At 36.7% G+C, this 17270-nt stretch overlaps 1 protein-coding gene across 1 annotated transcript in view; it reads left to right on the top strand.

Annotated features, from left to right (window-relative positions):
• LOC107662765 (protein turtle homolog B-like) overlaps positions 1–17270 on the top strand; it is a 77908-nt gene that overhangs the window by 55904 nt on the left and 4734 nt on the right. Inside the window, exons 6-15 of the mRNA XM_016452845.1 lie at positions 8131–8272; positions 9943–10088; positions 11656–11798; positions 11887–12027; positions 12126–12245; positions 13160–13310; positions 15047–15170; positions 15423–15598; positions 15682–15908; positions 16312–16396. Coding sequence (XP_016308331.1) covers positions 8131–8272; positions 9943–10088; positions 11656–11798; positions 11887–12027; positions 12126–12245; positions 13160–13310; positions 15047–15170; positions 15423–15598; positions 15682–15908; positions 16312–16396 — 1455 coding nt within the window. The remainder of the gene's footprint in view (positions 1–8130; positions 8273–9942; positions 10089–11655; positions 11799–11886; positions 12028–12125; positions 12246–13159; positions 13311–15046; positions 15171–15422; positions 15599–15681; positions 15909–16311; positions 16397–17270) is intronic.

The following is a 17270-nucleotide window of genomic DNA, read 5'->3' as shown; positions in this document are numbered from 1 at the left end:
TTTATGCACCAAGAGCTTGTAACACTCCAAAGAGAAAGGAAAAATTTAAATTGCATCATATGACCCCTTTAACATAGGTTAAACTTGTGCGCGCATGCATTTAGAGCGCCTTTTCACTGCATGAATCAGTCTATTAAAATGCGTTCAGAATTCACATAATTCAAGATACGGGGGATGCATTTTTAATACAACTGTTGTTTTGTTCAGAGTTCAGACCAATGCAAAAATCGACCCATGTTTTTACCCTGCAAACACTCAGAGCTTTAAATATGAACTGGTGGATCGATAAGAAGACGATGCATTTTAAAAATCTAAACAGTAAGGTGTGCGATATAGGCCTATGGTCTGCGATAATATCGTAATTGTAGTTTTAACTATTATTAGCGATTTGACTATATCGTGAAAAGCAAACAAAACACCTACAGAGTGCACGCAAACATTACATGATGAAGTCAAGTTAGTAAGAGAGTGCCGTTTTTTTCTCCAAAAGTCAGCATGATTACAAATGTGATATAGATTTGATACAACAGTTCAATAAACAAGAAGTTAACATTAAGAGACTTACGTTTTAGACACCTTATTTCCTGCTTTTGCTCTATTTCGCCAACAAAAATAATTCCAAACACAGCCACAGCACTGTTTTGCGTCTCTGAGCAACATGACGCTGTTTTGTTCCTGAATGAATCAACAGTTAGTGGTTCTCAACCCGCGGCCCGTCACGAATTCAAATGCGGCCCACCGTGCTGAACACAATAATAAAAAAAATAACTTTCAGTTTTACAATTCATTTTAGTTTTTACATTAATTTAAAAATGTTCTAAACAAATATAAGCTATAATGTTTTTGTTATGTAAAATAATTTTGTTTTTCATATAGGCCTATTATTTTCAGACATGAGCAGACCTGTAGGCTACTTACGTAGCCTAATTAACGTTACGCATTTAACGAACACTTACAAGCGCGCACTTTGGCAGAATTCAATTCAAATTGTCATCAGCAGCCATTAGTTCAGTAAAATTGAGCATCAGAATGGACACATTTGTTATTAAAGGAGAAAAACGAAATGTGGAAAATGCCAGCGAAGGAACGCATACAAACAAGAGTAGTTGCAGCAGTGAAGGTAGGAGAGTGCTGGACTTTCGGCATCAACTTTCGGTTTGCCCATCCACTCACTTGAAGATGTTCAGGCAAAAGGAAACACCCATACTACGCAGCAATCATCCTTAATTGCAGAAATGTGACAAAACATCTCTGGTGAGAACCTCAGATTATTCAATTTGAAAGTGCTTTCCATATTTGGATCAAGTCACGCTTCCGTGCGCGTTTTACAGACTGCAATTTACAATCGCAACTTCATTGTGCTATTACTCCTTTCGAGCTGAATTTTACAAAATTGGTCAGCTCAGTTGCCGACAGCTTCAGGTGTTTTATTAATGGTGAGTAGAATTATTTATTTATTTATTTAAATTAATGTAATTAGATATCATAATATTAATTAATATTAAAATTATTATTTATATATTATAATATTATAAATCCTGTTGGTTTGTATTGGTGACGTAATATGTAAATGATATGCGTGTGGCTGTGAGACTTGCACTTGGACCATAGTGTGGCCCAGTGGAAAAAAAGGTTGAGAACCACTGGTTTAAATGATTCGGTTCAGTCGCAATGACTCACTTATTAACAGTGACTTACTGCCACCTACTGGCGTTTTTAACTTCACATTTAAAGTATCCTTTCATTTTTTTAATCATTTCAAACATCAGTTTTATGTTTAAAATATCAAAACATTATTTATGCATTTGTAACTGCAGGTTAAAGTATACCATGTCCCTCAGAGCTGCATTATACAGTGTGTAAATACATCTAAATGCCAGATGTAGCTTCTGTGTTTCCTCTGTATTGCAAAGAAAAATGTTGATATGGATTTCATTTGCTTGGTAACAGCCCAAATGCAAGAATTTGACTCAAAAGATGATGCACACTTTTAGAAAAAATGGCTTAAAGGTAAAAATGCCCATAAAACTTATGATTAATTAATAATAAAAAAAAAAGATTAATTTCTATCCCTGCTGTGAACTGACCACACAGAATATGAAGAATATCAAAAAATTCAGGAGTCAGCTGTCCACGGTAGTCCTTAAGATATCAGCACAATAGCACACTCAGCAAAATACAGTATAATCTAATTATCGTTATCCATAAAATCCCAGAAAATATCAAGATATCATTTTTGGTCAATATCGCACACCCCTAATTTATGTTATTTAATTTATATAACAATTTATTAATAATAATTGTTTAAATGAATATAATAATTAATACTTTTGACTCATCCATTTTCTTAAAAATGGTTTAAAGGCTGAAATGTAAAGTTTATCATTTATAAAACTTTTTGTTTTTCTGAAAACTTGTATCTGAACTGTAAATTATGCTTTTTACAGTAATTTTACAGTTTAATATGCTACTCGTTGCCCTACCCCGCTCATATGGTATTAATTTGATCTGTGCAAGTCTTAAAAAAGGTCTTAAAAAGTCTTAAATTCGAGCTTAAAAATCCTGCAGAAACCCTGGAGAAGCAAGCAAGCGTCCTTCACTGTCAATATTTGTCCTTTTCTTGCTACTGTGGTCATCGCGTCCTGTCGATACTAGGTGAAAAGGTGCAAGGCCCTCGGTGCTCCCTGGTTAATTAGTCTCTTTTAGTGAATCTGTGTATGGACACATCAGTGTTGTCAAAGTCTGGTCTTTCCGTCTCGTCACTCTAAGCACATCTGCCGCAGTCAATACGCTCAGTCTGCTCCATCTGCATAGATCACTTCCTGTCACTCAGCTCCTAATGGAGCCTTCCAGTAGAAGCTGTTTACAGCCCTGCTCGGAGCGATGGAGGTGATATACTGCAGGTTTACAGTAACCGCTCATGTCTTGTACACACTCATTCAACCTTCAGAGTGGCTTGTTTATTTAATAACTATGCTATCAGCATTCACAATAATTCGATATTTTCTGTTTTCATTCTGTGGACCAGCATCTATTTTCACCACACACATTTTCACTAAAAACATAGTTATGACATAATTATGACAAAAAGTTCAAATTGAGATACTATGTCATTATTATAACATAAAAAGTAGAAATTATGAGATACTCTTTAGGACATAAAAAGACAAAATGTCAAAAGTAAAAAGTATACAATTAATAATAATTATGACATTTTATCTCAATTTTGACTTTTATCCCATGACATAAAAAGTCATCATTTTGACATGTTGTAGTTAGGACATAAAAAATCAAAAGTATGAGATACTAAGTCATACAGTAATCATGATATATGACATGAATATAACTTAGTATCTCATAGGTTTGACTTAAAAATTTGAAAGATCTAATACTTTTGATATAAATATTGAAATTTGATCTAAATTTTGACATTTTCTTATGATTCCTACTTAATTTTTTCATAATGTATACTTTTATAATGGACTTTATAATTATTACTTTGTATATGATAGTTTTGACTTTTCGTCTCAACCATGACTCGGTATCTCATAATGTATATATTTCATCTCATAATTATGACATTTTATCTCATAATTATGATTTACCAAAGCATTTTGTTTTCTTAAATGACAGAAATGGGCCTCCATACCTTTTGGCCTGGCTTCTGAGAACAAGTTAAAAATAATGATTTTAAAGGGATTGTTCATCCAAAAATGACCATTTTCATTCGAAACCTGTATAAGTTTCTTTCTTATGTTGAACACAAAAGATGATATTCTGAAGAATGCTGGTAATCAAACAATTGATGGTTCCCAATTGACTTACATGGTATTTCTTTCCCTATGGAAGTCAATGGGGACCAACAACTGTTTGGTTACCAGCATTCTTCAAAAGATCTTCTTTTGTGTTCAACATTTGGAACGTTCCAAACAGTTGGTTACTACTATTCTTGCTTGCTTTAAACTATTCCTTTAAAGGGAAAATAAATCTGTCATCATCACACTGGTCCATTTAAGCCATGGATCAAACGTCACCTGGAAAAAGATCTGCCTGTTTTGTCTCTTTCATGATGGATATGAGGGGATCTGTTTGATAATTGTGTGAGTTTCATGCACATGCAAACAGAATAATGGTTGTTCGCTCTGAGTCAGCACCTGGTACTGGTACCACAGTCTCTCCCCATATGGCCTCTGCGTTAGAACAGAATGATGAAGTGGTTCAGTTTATTATCCATGGGCCGTGTACAGTATGACAGCAAACATGAGCAAGCTGCCTGTCACTGGCTTTGTGGCTTTCACTGCAGTCAGATTTATGGCAGTGATGCATGGCTGTGAATACAGAGCAGCACGCTAACACACAGCTTGTGCTGGGAAACAGAGAATTTAGAGGACGCTTGTGATCACAGAGCACCAGGAAACATCGTGGAGCTTCTTGTCTGTACTCCCTACATAACCTGCTAAGAGCTGGCTGATATATACTGAATAGTAACAATATATGTGTGATGATTTGCTGGCGAAAAATGAAGCAAGGTCTTGAATATTACTATAATGTTAATGCAGGGCTTTCAAAACAATTTAATATTTTTCCCTAAATTAGTGAAAGCTAATGTATGAAAGCTGTGATTTCATGCACAAAGACCAATTTATGCTGTTTGTAAAATATTAAGGTTAAAATTATACAAAGAAGTTATGTTGTTTTCAAAAGAATCGGCTTTTATTCTGATACAGTATTAAAGACAATGCAAATTATTATTTAAAATTATCTAGATAAAATATCCTTTGCATAACGTTGACATCTCTTTTTCTGATCATTCACATCATTAAAGTAATTTTTTAAATATTTAAAACAAGACTGTCAATATAATTAAATAATCGTGATTTATCTCATGATTTGATAAATATCTTTGACCCCTGTTTTAATGCATTTTTTTTTTTGCTTTTGCTTTTTACTTGGACATTACATTTCTAAGAGACCTAGACATTAGACTTATTTTGCGATATTTTGGTGTGAGATTTTGTAACAAGATAATCCGAATAAGAATAATTTAATTCATTTCCTTGAATCAGATGTAATTGTTCATTTCAAATAAATGTTTCAAAATTAGTTTGCATCATCACTTAAAAATGTAAAAAGTCAGTGTGAGGCTTTTAAAAAAATGTTTTAGTATATGTTATAATGTTTTGTGTGTAAATATATATATATATATATATATATATATATTTATATATTTTATATATAATTATAATTTTATTTATATATACAGTGGTGTGAAAAAGTATTGGCCCCCTTCCTGATTTCTTATTTTTTTGGCTGTATATATATATATATGTGTGTGTGTGTGTGTGTGTGTGTGTGTGTGCATATATTTATATACACACATTATTTATTTTAGTTTTTTTATTAGATTTTAATTGCATTATACTTTTTTAATCCACTTGGCAACAATGTCTGCTTAATTGAATTGATGGATTAAATCTTACCGATTTAAGCCACTCCGAGTACATAAACATTTAAACTGAATATCTGATCATATATATAAGCAATATCATCTGCCCTACCTGGAATTTAGAGCTTTAGTTGGAGTGATTTAGAAGAGGATCGTCTGCTCTCGTCTGAGTACCTCCGAGTCAGATGGAGACACATATGAACTGTGCCGAGCCAAAATTGCCTTGGCCATGGGCTGTTTTGTTTAGTAAACTAGCAATATTGTTTTTACAAAAAGCAATATTCTCATGAAGCCTCTGGAGAGGCACTCTAGTTAAAACCTGCTTCAATACCTGCTTCAATAACACGAGCGCGAGCAATGCCAGGGATATTTTTAGACGCTGTCAAGTGATGCCTTTTGCGATTTCATTTTAATAAGCAAAGCTGCGCTACTGTCAATAATCCCCTTAGATGCAGTGTCATTTACTGCACATTAAGGAAACATCCAGGAAGCTCTCAGCATAGTCCACACATTAAGATTAGAAGATATTTCACAGCTAGTTATGGGTTTATTTGTGCAAAGAGTAGCACTCATGCTGGATCTTTCTGCAGAGCACCCACAAATCTCACAGCGGTCCGAGTGTCACGATAGTATTCCTGCCTACCCACACATCTAATTAAAAGTCTATTGGCAATTTCAGTGACAGCCTCTTGTTGGAAAGGTTAATATTCTCTTTGGGAAGGTCTGACAGTAGGATCCTTGCTGTCTTTATTAGACGGGTTTATATACACACATAAACATGGAGGAGAATTAGGATAATTGCAAGGAATAGGCCTACCACATCTATGGCATGCAGTTGATTACCACAGATAATAATTCCTTTCCCTTGTGTATATAAACAAAAATGAAATGTGTTTGCACTTGCAGCAAATACGCTAAGAAACAGAAAGTTAGCAGGCAAACGGCTGGCACACTGTCACACTGTTTTGAAAGTATAACCACTCTAACATGTTAGCATTAGCATGCTAGCTTGTTAACATTGAGTTTACAGGTTGTCATTTAGACAACTAATTTTGTTTAATTAGTCTTATGTTGTAATTGGTTGTTCTTGATTAGTCTTGTTATCTTGTTTGGCTCAGAACCAGAGAACAAATGGAAGGGGAAGCAGGAACTATAGAATAGAGGGCGGGGTTTTATTTTTGCGCTCCTCCTCTCATCTTTCACTTGCAGCAAACGAACGGTTGAAGGGGCATGGTTAAGTGAATTCTGCCCAAGCCATGGCCAAGCCGTCAAACTGACGTCATCAGAGAAGAAATGCCATTCCAGAGCAGAAGCAAATGATTAGATTTTGATTAAAGATTACGAAGACAAATAATTTTCTTCAGTGGATTAACTTGCACGGATTAATTTTTCACCTTAATACTAGCAATGTGTGGTAACAAAATGAATATTGTACATTTTGATTTCATTCGGACTTTAAGATGATAAAATTGAACTGAATGCTAGTTATTTGCCATCAGCTCAAATGAAATTCTGTTTCCAAAAAAAAAAAAAAAATTACATCTCACAGATGTGTCTTTATTTTTGACACTGTGTAATTTTAACGGTCAAATATTGTAAAAACGCTAGGGAAAAAAAACGTTCACAATAGGTTAACAGTAAGTTCCCGTACTACAGGTGCATCTCAATAAATTAGAATGAATTTATTTAATACACGAGTTTCACAATTTGAGTTGAATGACTGAAATGAACTTTTCCACGACATTCTAATTTATTGAGATGCACCTGTATATACAGGGAAAAACTGTAAAAGATCTAACCAGACATTTCATGTAATTTTACAGTAAAATGCTGTTAATTGTAGTTTTTAGAAGTAAAAAAGAGAAAATCAATGTATAATTTACAGTCAAAAACTGTAAAGTGATATTCCCAGAATTTCCTGCTTGATACTTCACATTTGAGAGTGTTTTGTTTGAATAATCATGTTACTTAATGGTTTTATCAGTTAGGTACATTAGGATTTTATGGTACATCTTCTGTTGTTTAATAATTATTTATTTCATTATTTATGCGTCATGTGTGCTACCATGATGGTGTGTTGTGTTTGCATGAATGACTCTGTGCACCTTCTGTATATTAGTATACACTTCAGCTTGTGGAAAAGCTACTTGTGATGAACTTTGATATTTCTGTATTTTTTACAAAATTATTCTGGCAGACAAAAATGACAAAATTATTTTGTAAAAACTACAGTTTTTCTTACAGTGCATAACTGTTACTGTATATATCATAATTGTAACTTTAATTCACAAATGTGTCTATCTCATAAACATCAACCATTTATCTTACAGATGTCTTTCTCATACTGTACATGTAATTTTATATCTCATAAATGCAAATTTATTTCATGCAAATATAAATTTACTTCGCATAATTGCAACACCTTGTAATTACAAATTTGACTGTACAATTGCGACTTTCTCAATTGTGACTTTATATCTCACAGTTACAATTTCAGTATATTTCTTATAATTTACACTTTACATCTCAGAACTGTGACTTCATCTCAGAAAGTTCTCATAATTGCTTCCCTCACAATTGCAACTTTACATACAGCATTAGTCTAAACAATAACCCTAATTTTTCTGTTTTGATTTTTGCTTATTTGTCTGTCTATAACCCTTGTCGCTGTTTGCTTCCACCAGGTCCTCCATACATCGTGTCACCACCTGAGAACATCACTGTTAACATATCCCAGAATGCCCAATTTACGTGCCAAGCAGAGGCGTATCCTGGCAACCTGACCTATACCTGGTACTGGGAGGAGGACAACGTCTACTTCAAGAAGTAAAGTTATGATCGAGTTCACTACTGTGCCAAGTCTCAGAGTCTTGAACACAGAAGCTGCTGTGTGTGTGTGTGTGTGTGTGTGTGTGTGTCTGTCGGTTTTAGATTAGAGCCACATATATTTTTAGACCCAGAATCCCTGAATCTCAAGCCCTCTACAGCTGCATTAAGGCAAATGCTAGTGCAGTGACGTGGAGGCGCACACAGCAGGTTTTTATGCCGGGATGGGAACATCTTGTGACACTGTGCTTGTGTCATCACATGCCTAAAAAACATGCTGATCAACTGAAGCCGAGCCAAAGCTGTTCTGACTCCCCCAAGCGTGGCCGTATTGACCCTCTATATGCAGGGCTGTAGTCTGTTCCTCTCTGTGGAAACAGGCCAGAATAGTGTTTCGAAATAACGGTTTCCGGTACTATTGAACTGTGAGGGGCGGACGGATGTTCATGGGAATATTCAGACTGCTGGCCAACTTACCACTTTGTGTAAAAACATTTTAGTAGACACTGATATTTGTAAAATTAACTATAAGAATCAAAAGTTTTTTTGCTTAGAAGTGATTTTTTTGTCTGCAGACATACATACATCCTCAGGGTTGTAGATTATGAAGTCTTTAACAGGGGTCTAAAGCAGTACTGCAGGGGGTTTGCCAAATATGATCTAATCTCAAATTATTTTATTTTATTTTATTTTATTTCATTTTATTTTTTATTTCATTTTATTTTATTTGTTTTATTGTTTATTTATTTTTATTTTTTTGTGAAAAGAACAAAGTTTATTGATGGAAAAAATATAAAGTTAACTTCAACCAAAGCCAAAGTTAAGAAGCTAAAATTCAACTGAATGCCATTTCCCATCAATTATAATTTTTTTTTTTTATATTTATATTTTATATATGTCTTTATTTTTCATAACTGTGACTTTATATCTCATAATTGTGATGTAATACTCACAAATATGTCTATATAATTGCAATAACTGCAGTTTTATACCTCTCAAATGTATCTAGTTCCCATAATTGCAACTACATTATGCAGTTGCAACTTTTTATAACTTACAAATGTCTCATACATTTCTCATAATTAAGATTTTATCTCATAATTGTTTTTTATCCAACATTATCACTCTCATAACTTTGACAATGTCTTACAATTTTGTCTCGCGATTTTATTTCTCATAATTGTGACTTTACGCTCAGAGTTTTGTCTGTCTCAAAATTTCAATCTCATACTTGTGACTCTTAAATTGCTACTTTTTCCCAAATGTTTCATTATATAATATTTGTGACTTTCTCAATCTTGCTTTTTTATATCACAATCATGATTTTTTCGTAACTGTGACTTTATATATCACAACTGCAATTTTATTTATCACAATTGTGACTTTATATCAGATTTTTCAAAATGTCATACTTGTGACTTTCCCTTTATTGCACTCTTCATCTATATCTCAGAAATGTAGCTTTAATTCTTGTGACTGTTTTGATGTTTATTTTTCATCAACAAGTATAACGTTCAATTAAAACTTTCTCACAATTACCTTTTTTATTATTCACTCTGAGGCAGAAACAGACTGCCATAATAATGAGTCATTGTAACAGCCTCAGTTCTCAGTACAAACACGTTTAATAATATTTTTCAAACGGATCATCTCTCTTCTCTTCCCTGCAGTGATCTGAAGCTCCGTGTTCGCATCTTTATTGACGGAACCCTCATTATCTACAGAGTGAAGCCAGAGGATGCTGGGAAATACACTTGCAGCCCAAGTAACAGCCTGGGCATCTCCCCCTCTGCTTCAGCTTACCTGACCCTGCAATGTGAGTTTCACCTTCAACCTCTTAAAGAGCCTGCAGCACCAGGCCTGCGTTTGAAATCTCAGTGTATGTCCTGTGTGCCTTTGAGGTGTTTTATGTCAAGTATACTATCTTCAGAGCGGGTAATTGGTGTCTGTCACGTACAGGGACAGAGCTATTTACACCCTTTGAGATGCCGTTGTGGCTGCCAGGCATCTGAGATGTTCTAGTTGCTAGTCTAGTTGCTGCCTCTCTCTGGAGGGTTTGAGAGCTCGCTTCCATCTGCACCAGGACTCTTGTGGTGCTGCAGGAAGTGGTGGATAAGCCCCGAGTCTGAGCTGCCTCTGTGTCTGTCTGTCTGTCTGTCTGTCTCTCTTGGATAGAAAAGACAGATTGGAGAAGCCTTACATACTGCGGTCACCATGAAAAATTGGAATTGTGACAGTTATAAATGACAGCCAAGAGTTGTCACTGAAGCAACTTCAATTCATTATTAGAAAACAAATAGTTCCAGCTCTGAATTCTAAAAGGAAGCTGCTGTAACACAGACAAAATACACAGATGTGAATGCAAATCAGTGTTCCAAGCCTACAATATCACCTACAGTTAAATATATATTAAATCATTGAGGTTATCATAATTAAGAAATATAATTATTTGAATTGACAACCTTGTCATTTTCTGACATTTTCTGTTTCAGTGTTTTTAATGAATTTTGGGTGTTCTATATATAATTTCTCTATATTATATTATATTATATTATATTATATTATATTATATTATATTATATTATATTATATTATATTATATTATATTATATTATCATACAAGTCAGCCCTCAGCAGCCCTGTTCTGTAGATGTAGTTGGGTATCTGCCATTAAAAAAAAAAACATTATAGTTGACCGCCAATGAAAATATTTCAAGCCAGTAATGATTGTTACAACAGGAAGAAAGTGTCATGTGTAGAGAAAATGTGTATTGTCTTGAACGTGAATTTTCAGCAGACAAGGGGGCGTATAGAATTCAAAAGATGGCTTGTTTCTCTCATTTTACCACCCAGAACAGAATCATCACAGCAGAAAAGAGGTCAGGGGTGACAAGGGATCCTTAATGAATTAACTGAGGGGAAATATAGCCTGGCAGTTTGAAGAGAGAAGAGATTAGCTGTGGAAAAGCACATTATATTGTGTCATATGCCGAGCAGTGGCTGACTGTCTCATTAGCAGCGGCTCCTCTGTGCCGCTGGGGTTGTGCTATATCAGTCAGCGACACCCCAGGGCTGCTGCAGGTGAGAGAACTTCACAGGAAGGGCTTTAAATAACACTTACATGTTCCGTTACCACACATATCTTACACAGGCTCTCGAACACTGCGATTTTGCAGTGAAAATATGGGAGATGTGTTGATTTAGACTTTAAAATCTATAACTGCTATGAACCGTATTATGATGGATAAACAAAAAAAATGGATAAAGTACTTTGACAGCATAGCGAGACTGACTTGATTACTTCATTTGTGGTATCTGCTTTAGCATAACTAACATTATTACCCATGTTCCTCATTCCTGTTTGGACCGTATCCTCTCCGCAGACCCTGCCCGTGTTGTGAACATGCCACCTGTCATCTACGTCCCAAGAAAGTTGCCAGGAATTATTCGCTGCCCAGTGGATGCCAACCCCCCAGTTACGTCAGTCAGATGGGAGAAAGATGGCTACCCCCTCAGAATCGAGAAGGTCTATAATGCATGGACTTCTGACGTCTGAAATGTCAAGACTCTTGACTGTTTGACAACACTCCAGTTCTCTGATGTTTCTCTCACAGTATCCTGGATGGAGTCAGATGGCAGACGGAAGCATTCGGGTGGCAGAGGTCACTGAAGACTCCCTTGGCACCTACACCTGTGTGCCTTACAATGTCCTAGGTACCATGGGACAGTCCCCTCCGGCCACTCTGGTGCTAAAGGTGAGTCAGTGCATCTTAATTAAAAATAATCACATTTTCCTTGAATTTTTGAGATGTGTTGTGTGGTTTGTGAGGTAAACATCATCATGTGACCCCAGGACCCCCCTTACTTCAACGTGAGGCCCGGGGGGGAGTACCGTCAGGAGGCGGGAAGAGAGCTGGTCATCCCCTGCGCTGCTTCTGGAGACCCTGAGATTCCAACCATCGTATGGAGAAAGGTACCATGACCCACCACAACATTAAAGGGGTCATCGGATGCAAATCAGTTTTACATGTTGTTTGAACATAAATGTGTGTTGGCAATGTGTGTACACAACCACCCTATAATGATAAAAATCCACCCCGTGGTATTTTTTTAATCTATAAATAATATCCCCTTTTTCAAACCAAGCCATTCTCAGCTTCTTGGCTGTGTGACGTCACACAGACCCAGGCCGCTCCCACGATAGTTGATTGACATGGCCGTCTTAGCTTAGACCCGCTCTGAGTGAGCTGTGAATAGTCCGACTGCCATTTTTTCGATGCCAGAGCAGAGACGTAGACAAGAATGGCTCCTAAGAAATTGAGGTGTTTTGTTGTTGGATGTAATGATGAACATAGCAGTCGTCATTTACTCCCGACATCTGAGCCGCTGAAGACGCAGAGGATTAACGTTACTTTCGTTTTTGAAGGGAATGCACCCTCCGATCTACCTAAATACGTCTATGTTCCTGCGAATCATTCGTGATCCAGCTTCACCTACAGATGAAGTGAGTATAAGGGTTTTTCATGAATCTTTGCAAATCGCCTTTCCTAATAATGTGCTAGTTAGCAAGTTTTGCGGCTAAATGCGGCTAAAGTAAACAGTCATATGAGAACGGCTCGTCACCCCACAGAAGAGAGGGGCGGGGTGAGCAGAGCTCATTAGCATGTAAAGGGAAATGCAAGCTGATTTTAACAAGGTAAAAAGGGTGATTTTTACACTACCATTGAGAAATTTTAACCTAAGTATGTTATAGACTTTTCATTAAGACTTTAAAGAATCATAGCAACTTGTGGAAAATGGGCATCCGATGACCCCTTTAAGTATATTATTTTTTCCCTTTCGTAGATAGTTAATCTTGAATTGTTTATTATTTTGTCCTTTGGCAAGGTCGGGAAGCCCAGCAGAAGCAAACATAACATCTTACCAAGTGGTAGCTTGCAATTTGTGTCTCTAAGCAAAGAGGATCATGGGGAGTGGGAATGTGTTGCCACCAATGTAGTAACAAGCATCACTGCCAGCACACGCCTTTTTGTAATAGGTAAATGACTCTTATCTTACTTTCTATCTTCTATCTTACTTATCTATCTGTCTGTCTGTCCTCCATTTTTCTATCTATCTATCTATCTATCTATCTATGAAGGCTGTAGTGTAGCACACTGTAAAATGACCTTAATTACAATATTTTTATTCTTTTAATTACATTTCTGTACTGTACATATTTTAGCCTAGGTCAGCACACTATGTTCAATTTTGAAGGTTCTTAAGGACACAAAATACGTCAGATATGCGATTTCTCAACATGTGCCAGATAGGAAGTGTAGGCTAGGACATTACGATTCCCGGCCAAGCTGCACAAGTGAGTCATTACAGTAGGGGGGCCAATGTAGCTCGTGGGAGCTGTAGCTCAGCTGTCACGTCTGAGAGTTCGCCCTCGGATGACAAGTGATGTGTCAGCGGGCACACAATCCTACACACACGTTATTTGTTTGGTGATGGACTGGTGTCATGACGGTCTAAAGATTATGCTTAATGAGAGAGCAATTAACAGATCCTCCGCAGCTGCTAGGTGCCGATAAGAGATGTGATGGAACTCCTGAATCCATCCTCCACTTCAGTGTTTCCATCGTCCTGCACTCTCCTGCTATTATCAGACTGGGTCAGTCTGTGCACAGAGTTAGTTTATTGTCTAGTCAGAAAACAAGTGAGAGGATGTTCAGGTCAGACAAATGGATCTCCTGTTCTTCAGTTTCTCATAAATCTTTCTAGCTGTGTCTGACAAGGCTAAATACATCTTGGAAAGTAGTTGTTTTAGAACAAACTGTCTGGCCTAGACCTTAAAGATTTTGGGTTAATCACTAAGAATGAATTGTGGCCACTAATAGACAATGTTCCCGGATGCCTCCCCTAACAATGATCCCGCTTCTTGTAAATGTTTAGTGAATTCGTTCCTTCACATTATATTCAGCATGGCATATAATGGATTCTGTTTTGCTAGGTCTCATTTTGCTAATGGGTTTTGGTAGATATGTGATTGATTCACTCATGATTATACACTACTGTTCAAAAATTTGGGGTCAGTAAGATTTTAAAAAATAAGTTAATTGTTTTATTCAGTGAGGACACATCAAATTGATCAAAAGTGACAGTTAAGGCTTACGTTGTTACAAAAAAAAATTATATTTCCAATAAATGCTGTTCATTTAAACTATATTAATCAAAGAATCTTGAAAAAAGTGTTTCATGGGTTCCACAAAAATATTAAGCAGCACAACAGTTTTAGCATGTATCAGCATATTAGAATGATTTCGGAAGGATCATGTGAATAAATTACTTTTTAAAATGTATTAAAAACAGTTTTTTAAACTGTAAAAATATTTCACAATATTACTGTTTTCATTATGTTTTGATCAAATAAATGCAGCCTTGGCAAGCATAAGATACTTATTTCAAAAATATTTAAAAATCATACCAACCCTAGACTTTTGAACGGTAATGTAGAATTTTGTGTTTTTAATTGCTTAAGTGGCATAAATAAAAATAGTAGAAAAAAATGCATAAAACAAAAAGGTGTCAGCCTGTGCAAACCTTGCTAGAAATGTCTCAGCTCCACAAGCCACATGATCTGATGTGTCATTTATCCAATGTATCATTTAAGAAAAGTTATGTGCCAAAGTTAAATGCTATGGGTTAGTGGTTAATTCAAATCCATAATATTTAGTATGAGCAATATTACTAGCATTTGCAGACACTACTAATTTAAAATAACCATTTCAGGCACTAGTCCACATGCGCCAACTAATGTCCACGTGTCAGCATCCACAAGCTCCGCTAATGTTTCCTGGGAACCTGGATATGACGGAGGCTTTGAACAGACGTTCTCGGTCTGGTACGGCCCGGTGTAAGTCCTGCCAGAACCCCCACTAAATATAGTTCCTTCCTCACTTTTTTTCTAAATGTACTTCGTGTAGTCTTTTTTTTAAAAGACTAGCTGTTAAAGCTATGGATTATATGGATATGTAAATGCAATGAATGAATCAATGGAATGTTTAATCTCAATTTATTCGTATTTCACTGTTTGTCAAGAAATATATAGTTTTTCATTGTACTCAATTGAAGTTTTATAATGGAACTCTTTGGTATAATCCAATAGAAAGGTGAAGAATGATTTAGGGCCACATGACTGGCTGTCCATACCTGTACCCGGCTCTCAGACATGGTTGGTGGTCCAGGGGTTGGAGCCAAAGACTGCCTATCAATTTAGTGTGCTGGCCCAGAACAAGCTGGGCACCGGCCCCTTCAGTGAGGTAGTCACTGTGACTACAGGAGGTGGGTGACACTTCTACACAAACTAGATCTTGTAATGGACCTGTGAATGAGATGCGTTTACAACCTCCCTTTATCTTTCCTAGGGTATCCCATAAGTACCCCTGAACCACTGGTGCTTCTAACTCCACCACGGTGCCTCACAGCCAACCGGACACAGCAGGGTGTATTGTTGACATGGCTTCCTCCGGCCAATCACTCTTCACCAATTGACCATTACATCATCGAGTTCCGTCTGGGGGAAAGGTGGGAGGTTCTGGATGACTTGATTCCTGCCACTGAGACTGAGATCATAGCAAGAGATCTTATTCAGGTAATACTTACTACTTTAATATCACTACATACTTTTGTATGGTCCTCAAAGTTACCCATAAATAATAGAGGTGAAATGAAAGTCAATGCTATTTGCAGTTTGAAATCCAATTTACTTCTGTCATTTGATGTATTTCTGAGTGAAAATGTCTAATTTACAGAAATTTTCCATCTTGTGCACATTCATTTGTTTCAGAGAATGGCAGTTCTGTGACTATTTAGAGAAAAGCAGTGAGGGAATGCATTTCCGCTGAAAAGCTTAGAGGATGTCATTTTAATTCAGTCTGACATACAGCAGAGTCTGCTACAAATGTTCTTGTTACAAATCTGTTGGTAGATCTGACACTTCAACCTGTTGGCCTCACAGGATTTGTGACCCACTGACCTGTTTCTCTGTCTCCCAGGACTCTTGGTATGAATTCCGAGCGCTAGCTGTAATGGATGATCTTGTCAGTGAGAGCAGTAATGTGGTGGGAGTGTCAAGTACAGGTAAGAATAAGGGGCGTAACTAAAATGCACCAATTCATTGCTTTAGCCACCTAGAGCTTCACTGCCCTCTGCTGCTCATTGTAGTTAGTGCCCTACTGTATGTTTTTTTTTTTTTTTTGCTGTTGTAGATGTGATACAAGGGTGTCATGCACCTATTTTTTTGGAGGGGGCATCAGTGGCAGGTCCTGGCTTATTTAAGCCATTTTTGTTGTATGATAAAGCTGAATTGTTTAATTTCTGCTCCAAATGGAAGTTATTAGGACTAAAGTTAGATGTAATTGCTGCCACAGGATGTTTTCCTTACCTACAAAAAACGTAATTAAGATACTAATTTGTTTTTGGAAGTTGCATTCAAAATCCACTTGGCTAAAAAATCTGTACGCCGCATACCCTCTCGATCTAAATAGGAAAGGTGCTTCTGATCTGATAGGCTGCAGTTGTGTTAACACTATGCTATAGTCTGCGTTATAATGCACACCAGGGGTGTGGACACCAGTCACATGATTCGAGACTTGACTCGGACTCGAGTCCCAAATTTGATGACTTGCGACTCGACTCGACATAATTAAAGAAGACTTGAGACTCGACTTAGACTTTGACAGCAAGGACTCGAGACTTGACTTGGACTTGAGCCCTGTGACTCGGAAAGATTTTATGATCAGATCAAAGTCATTATAGAGGCGTCCCTGCAGCGTGCTTGCCCTTGACTGGCAATAAGCCAGAGACTGCGTTCAGGGAGCGCTGGATTTATAGGCTAGTATACATGAATGGAGTAATAACATAACGTACAACAAGAGAGCCGAGATAAGAAAAAAAAACAATAATTAAATGATTCGTCTAGCGATCTCCGCTCGTGAAAAGCGCTGCCCTGTCC

Source organism: Sinocyclocheilus anshuiensis, unplaced genomic scaffold (genome assembly GCF_001515605.1).
Source record: "Sinocyclocheilus anshuiensis isolate Anshui unplaced genomic scaffold, SAMN03320099.WGS_v1.1 scaffold1144, whole genome shotgun sequence".
Classification (NCBI taxonomy): domain Eukaryota; kingdom Metazoa; phylum Chordata; class Actinopteri; order Cypriniformes; family Cyprinidae; genus Sinocyclocheilus; species Sinocyclocheilus anshuiensis.
Note: the sequence above shows the minus strand (reverse complement) of the source record. Positions and strands in the feature narration are given on the sequence as shown.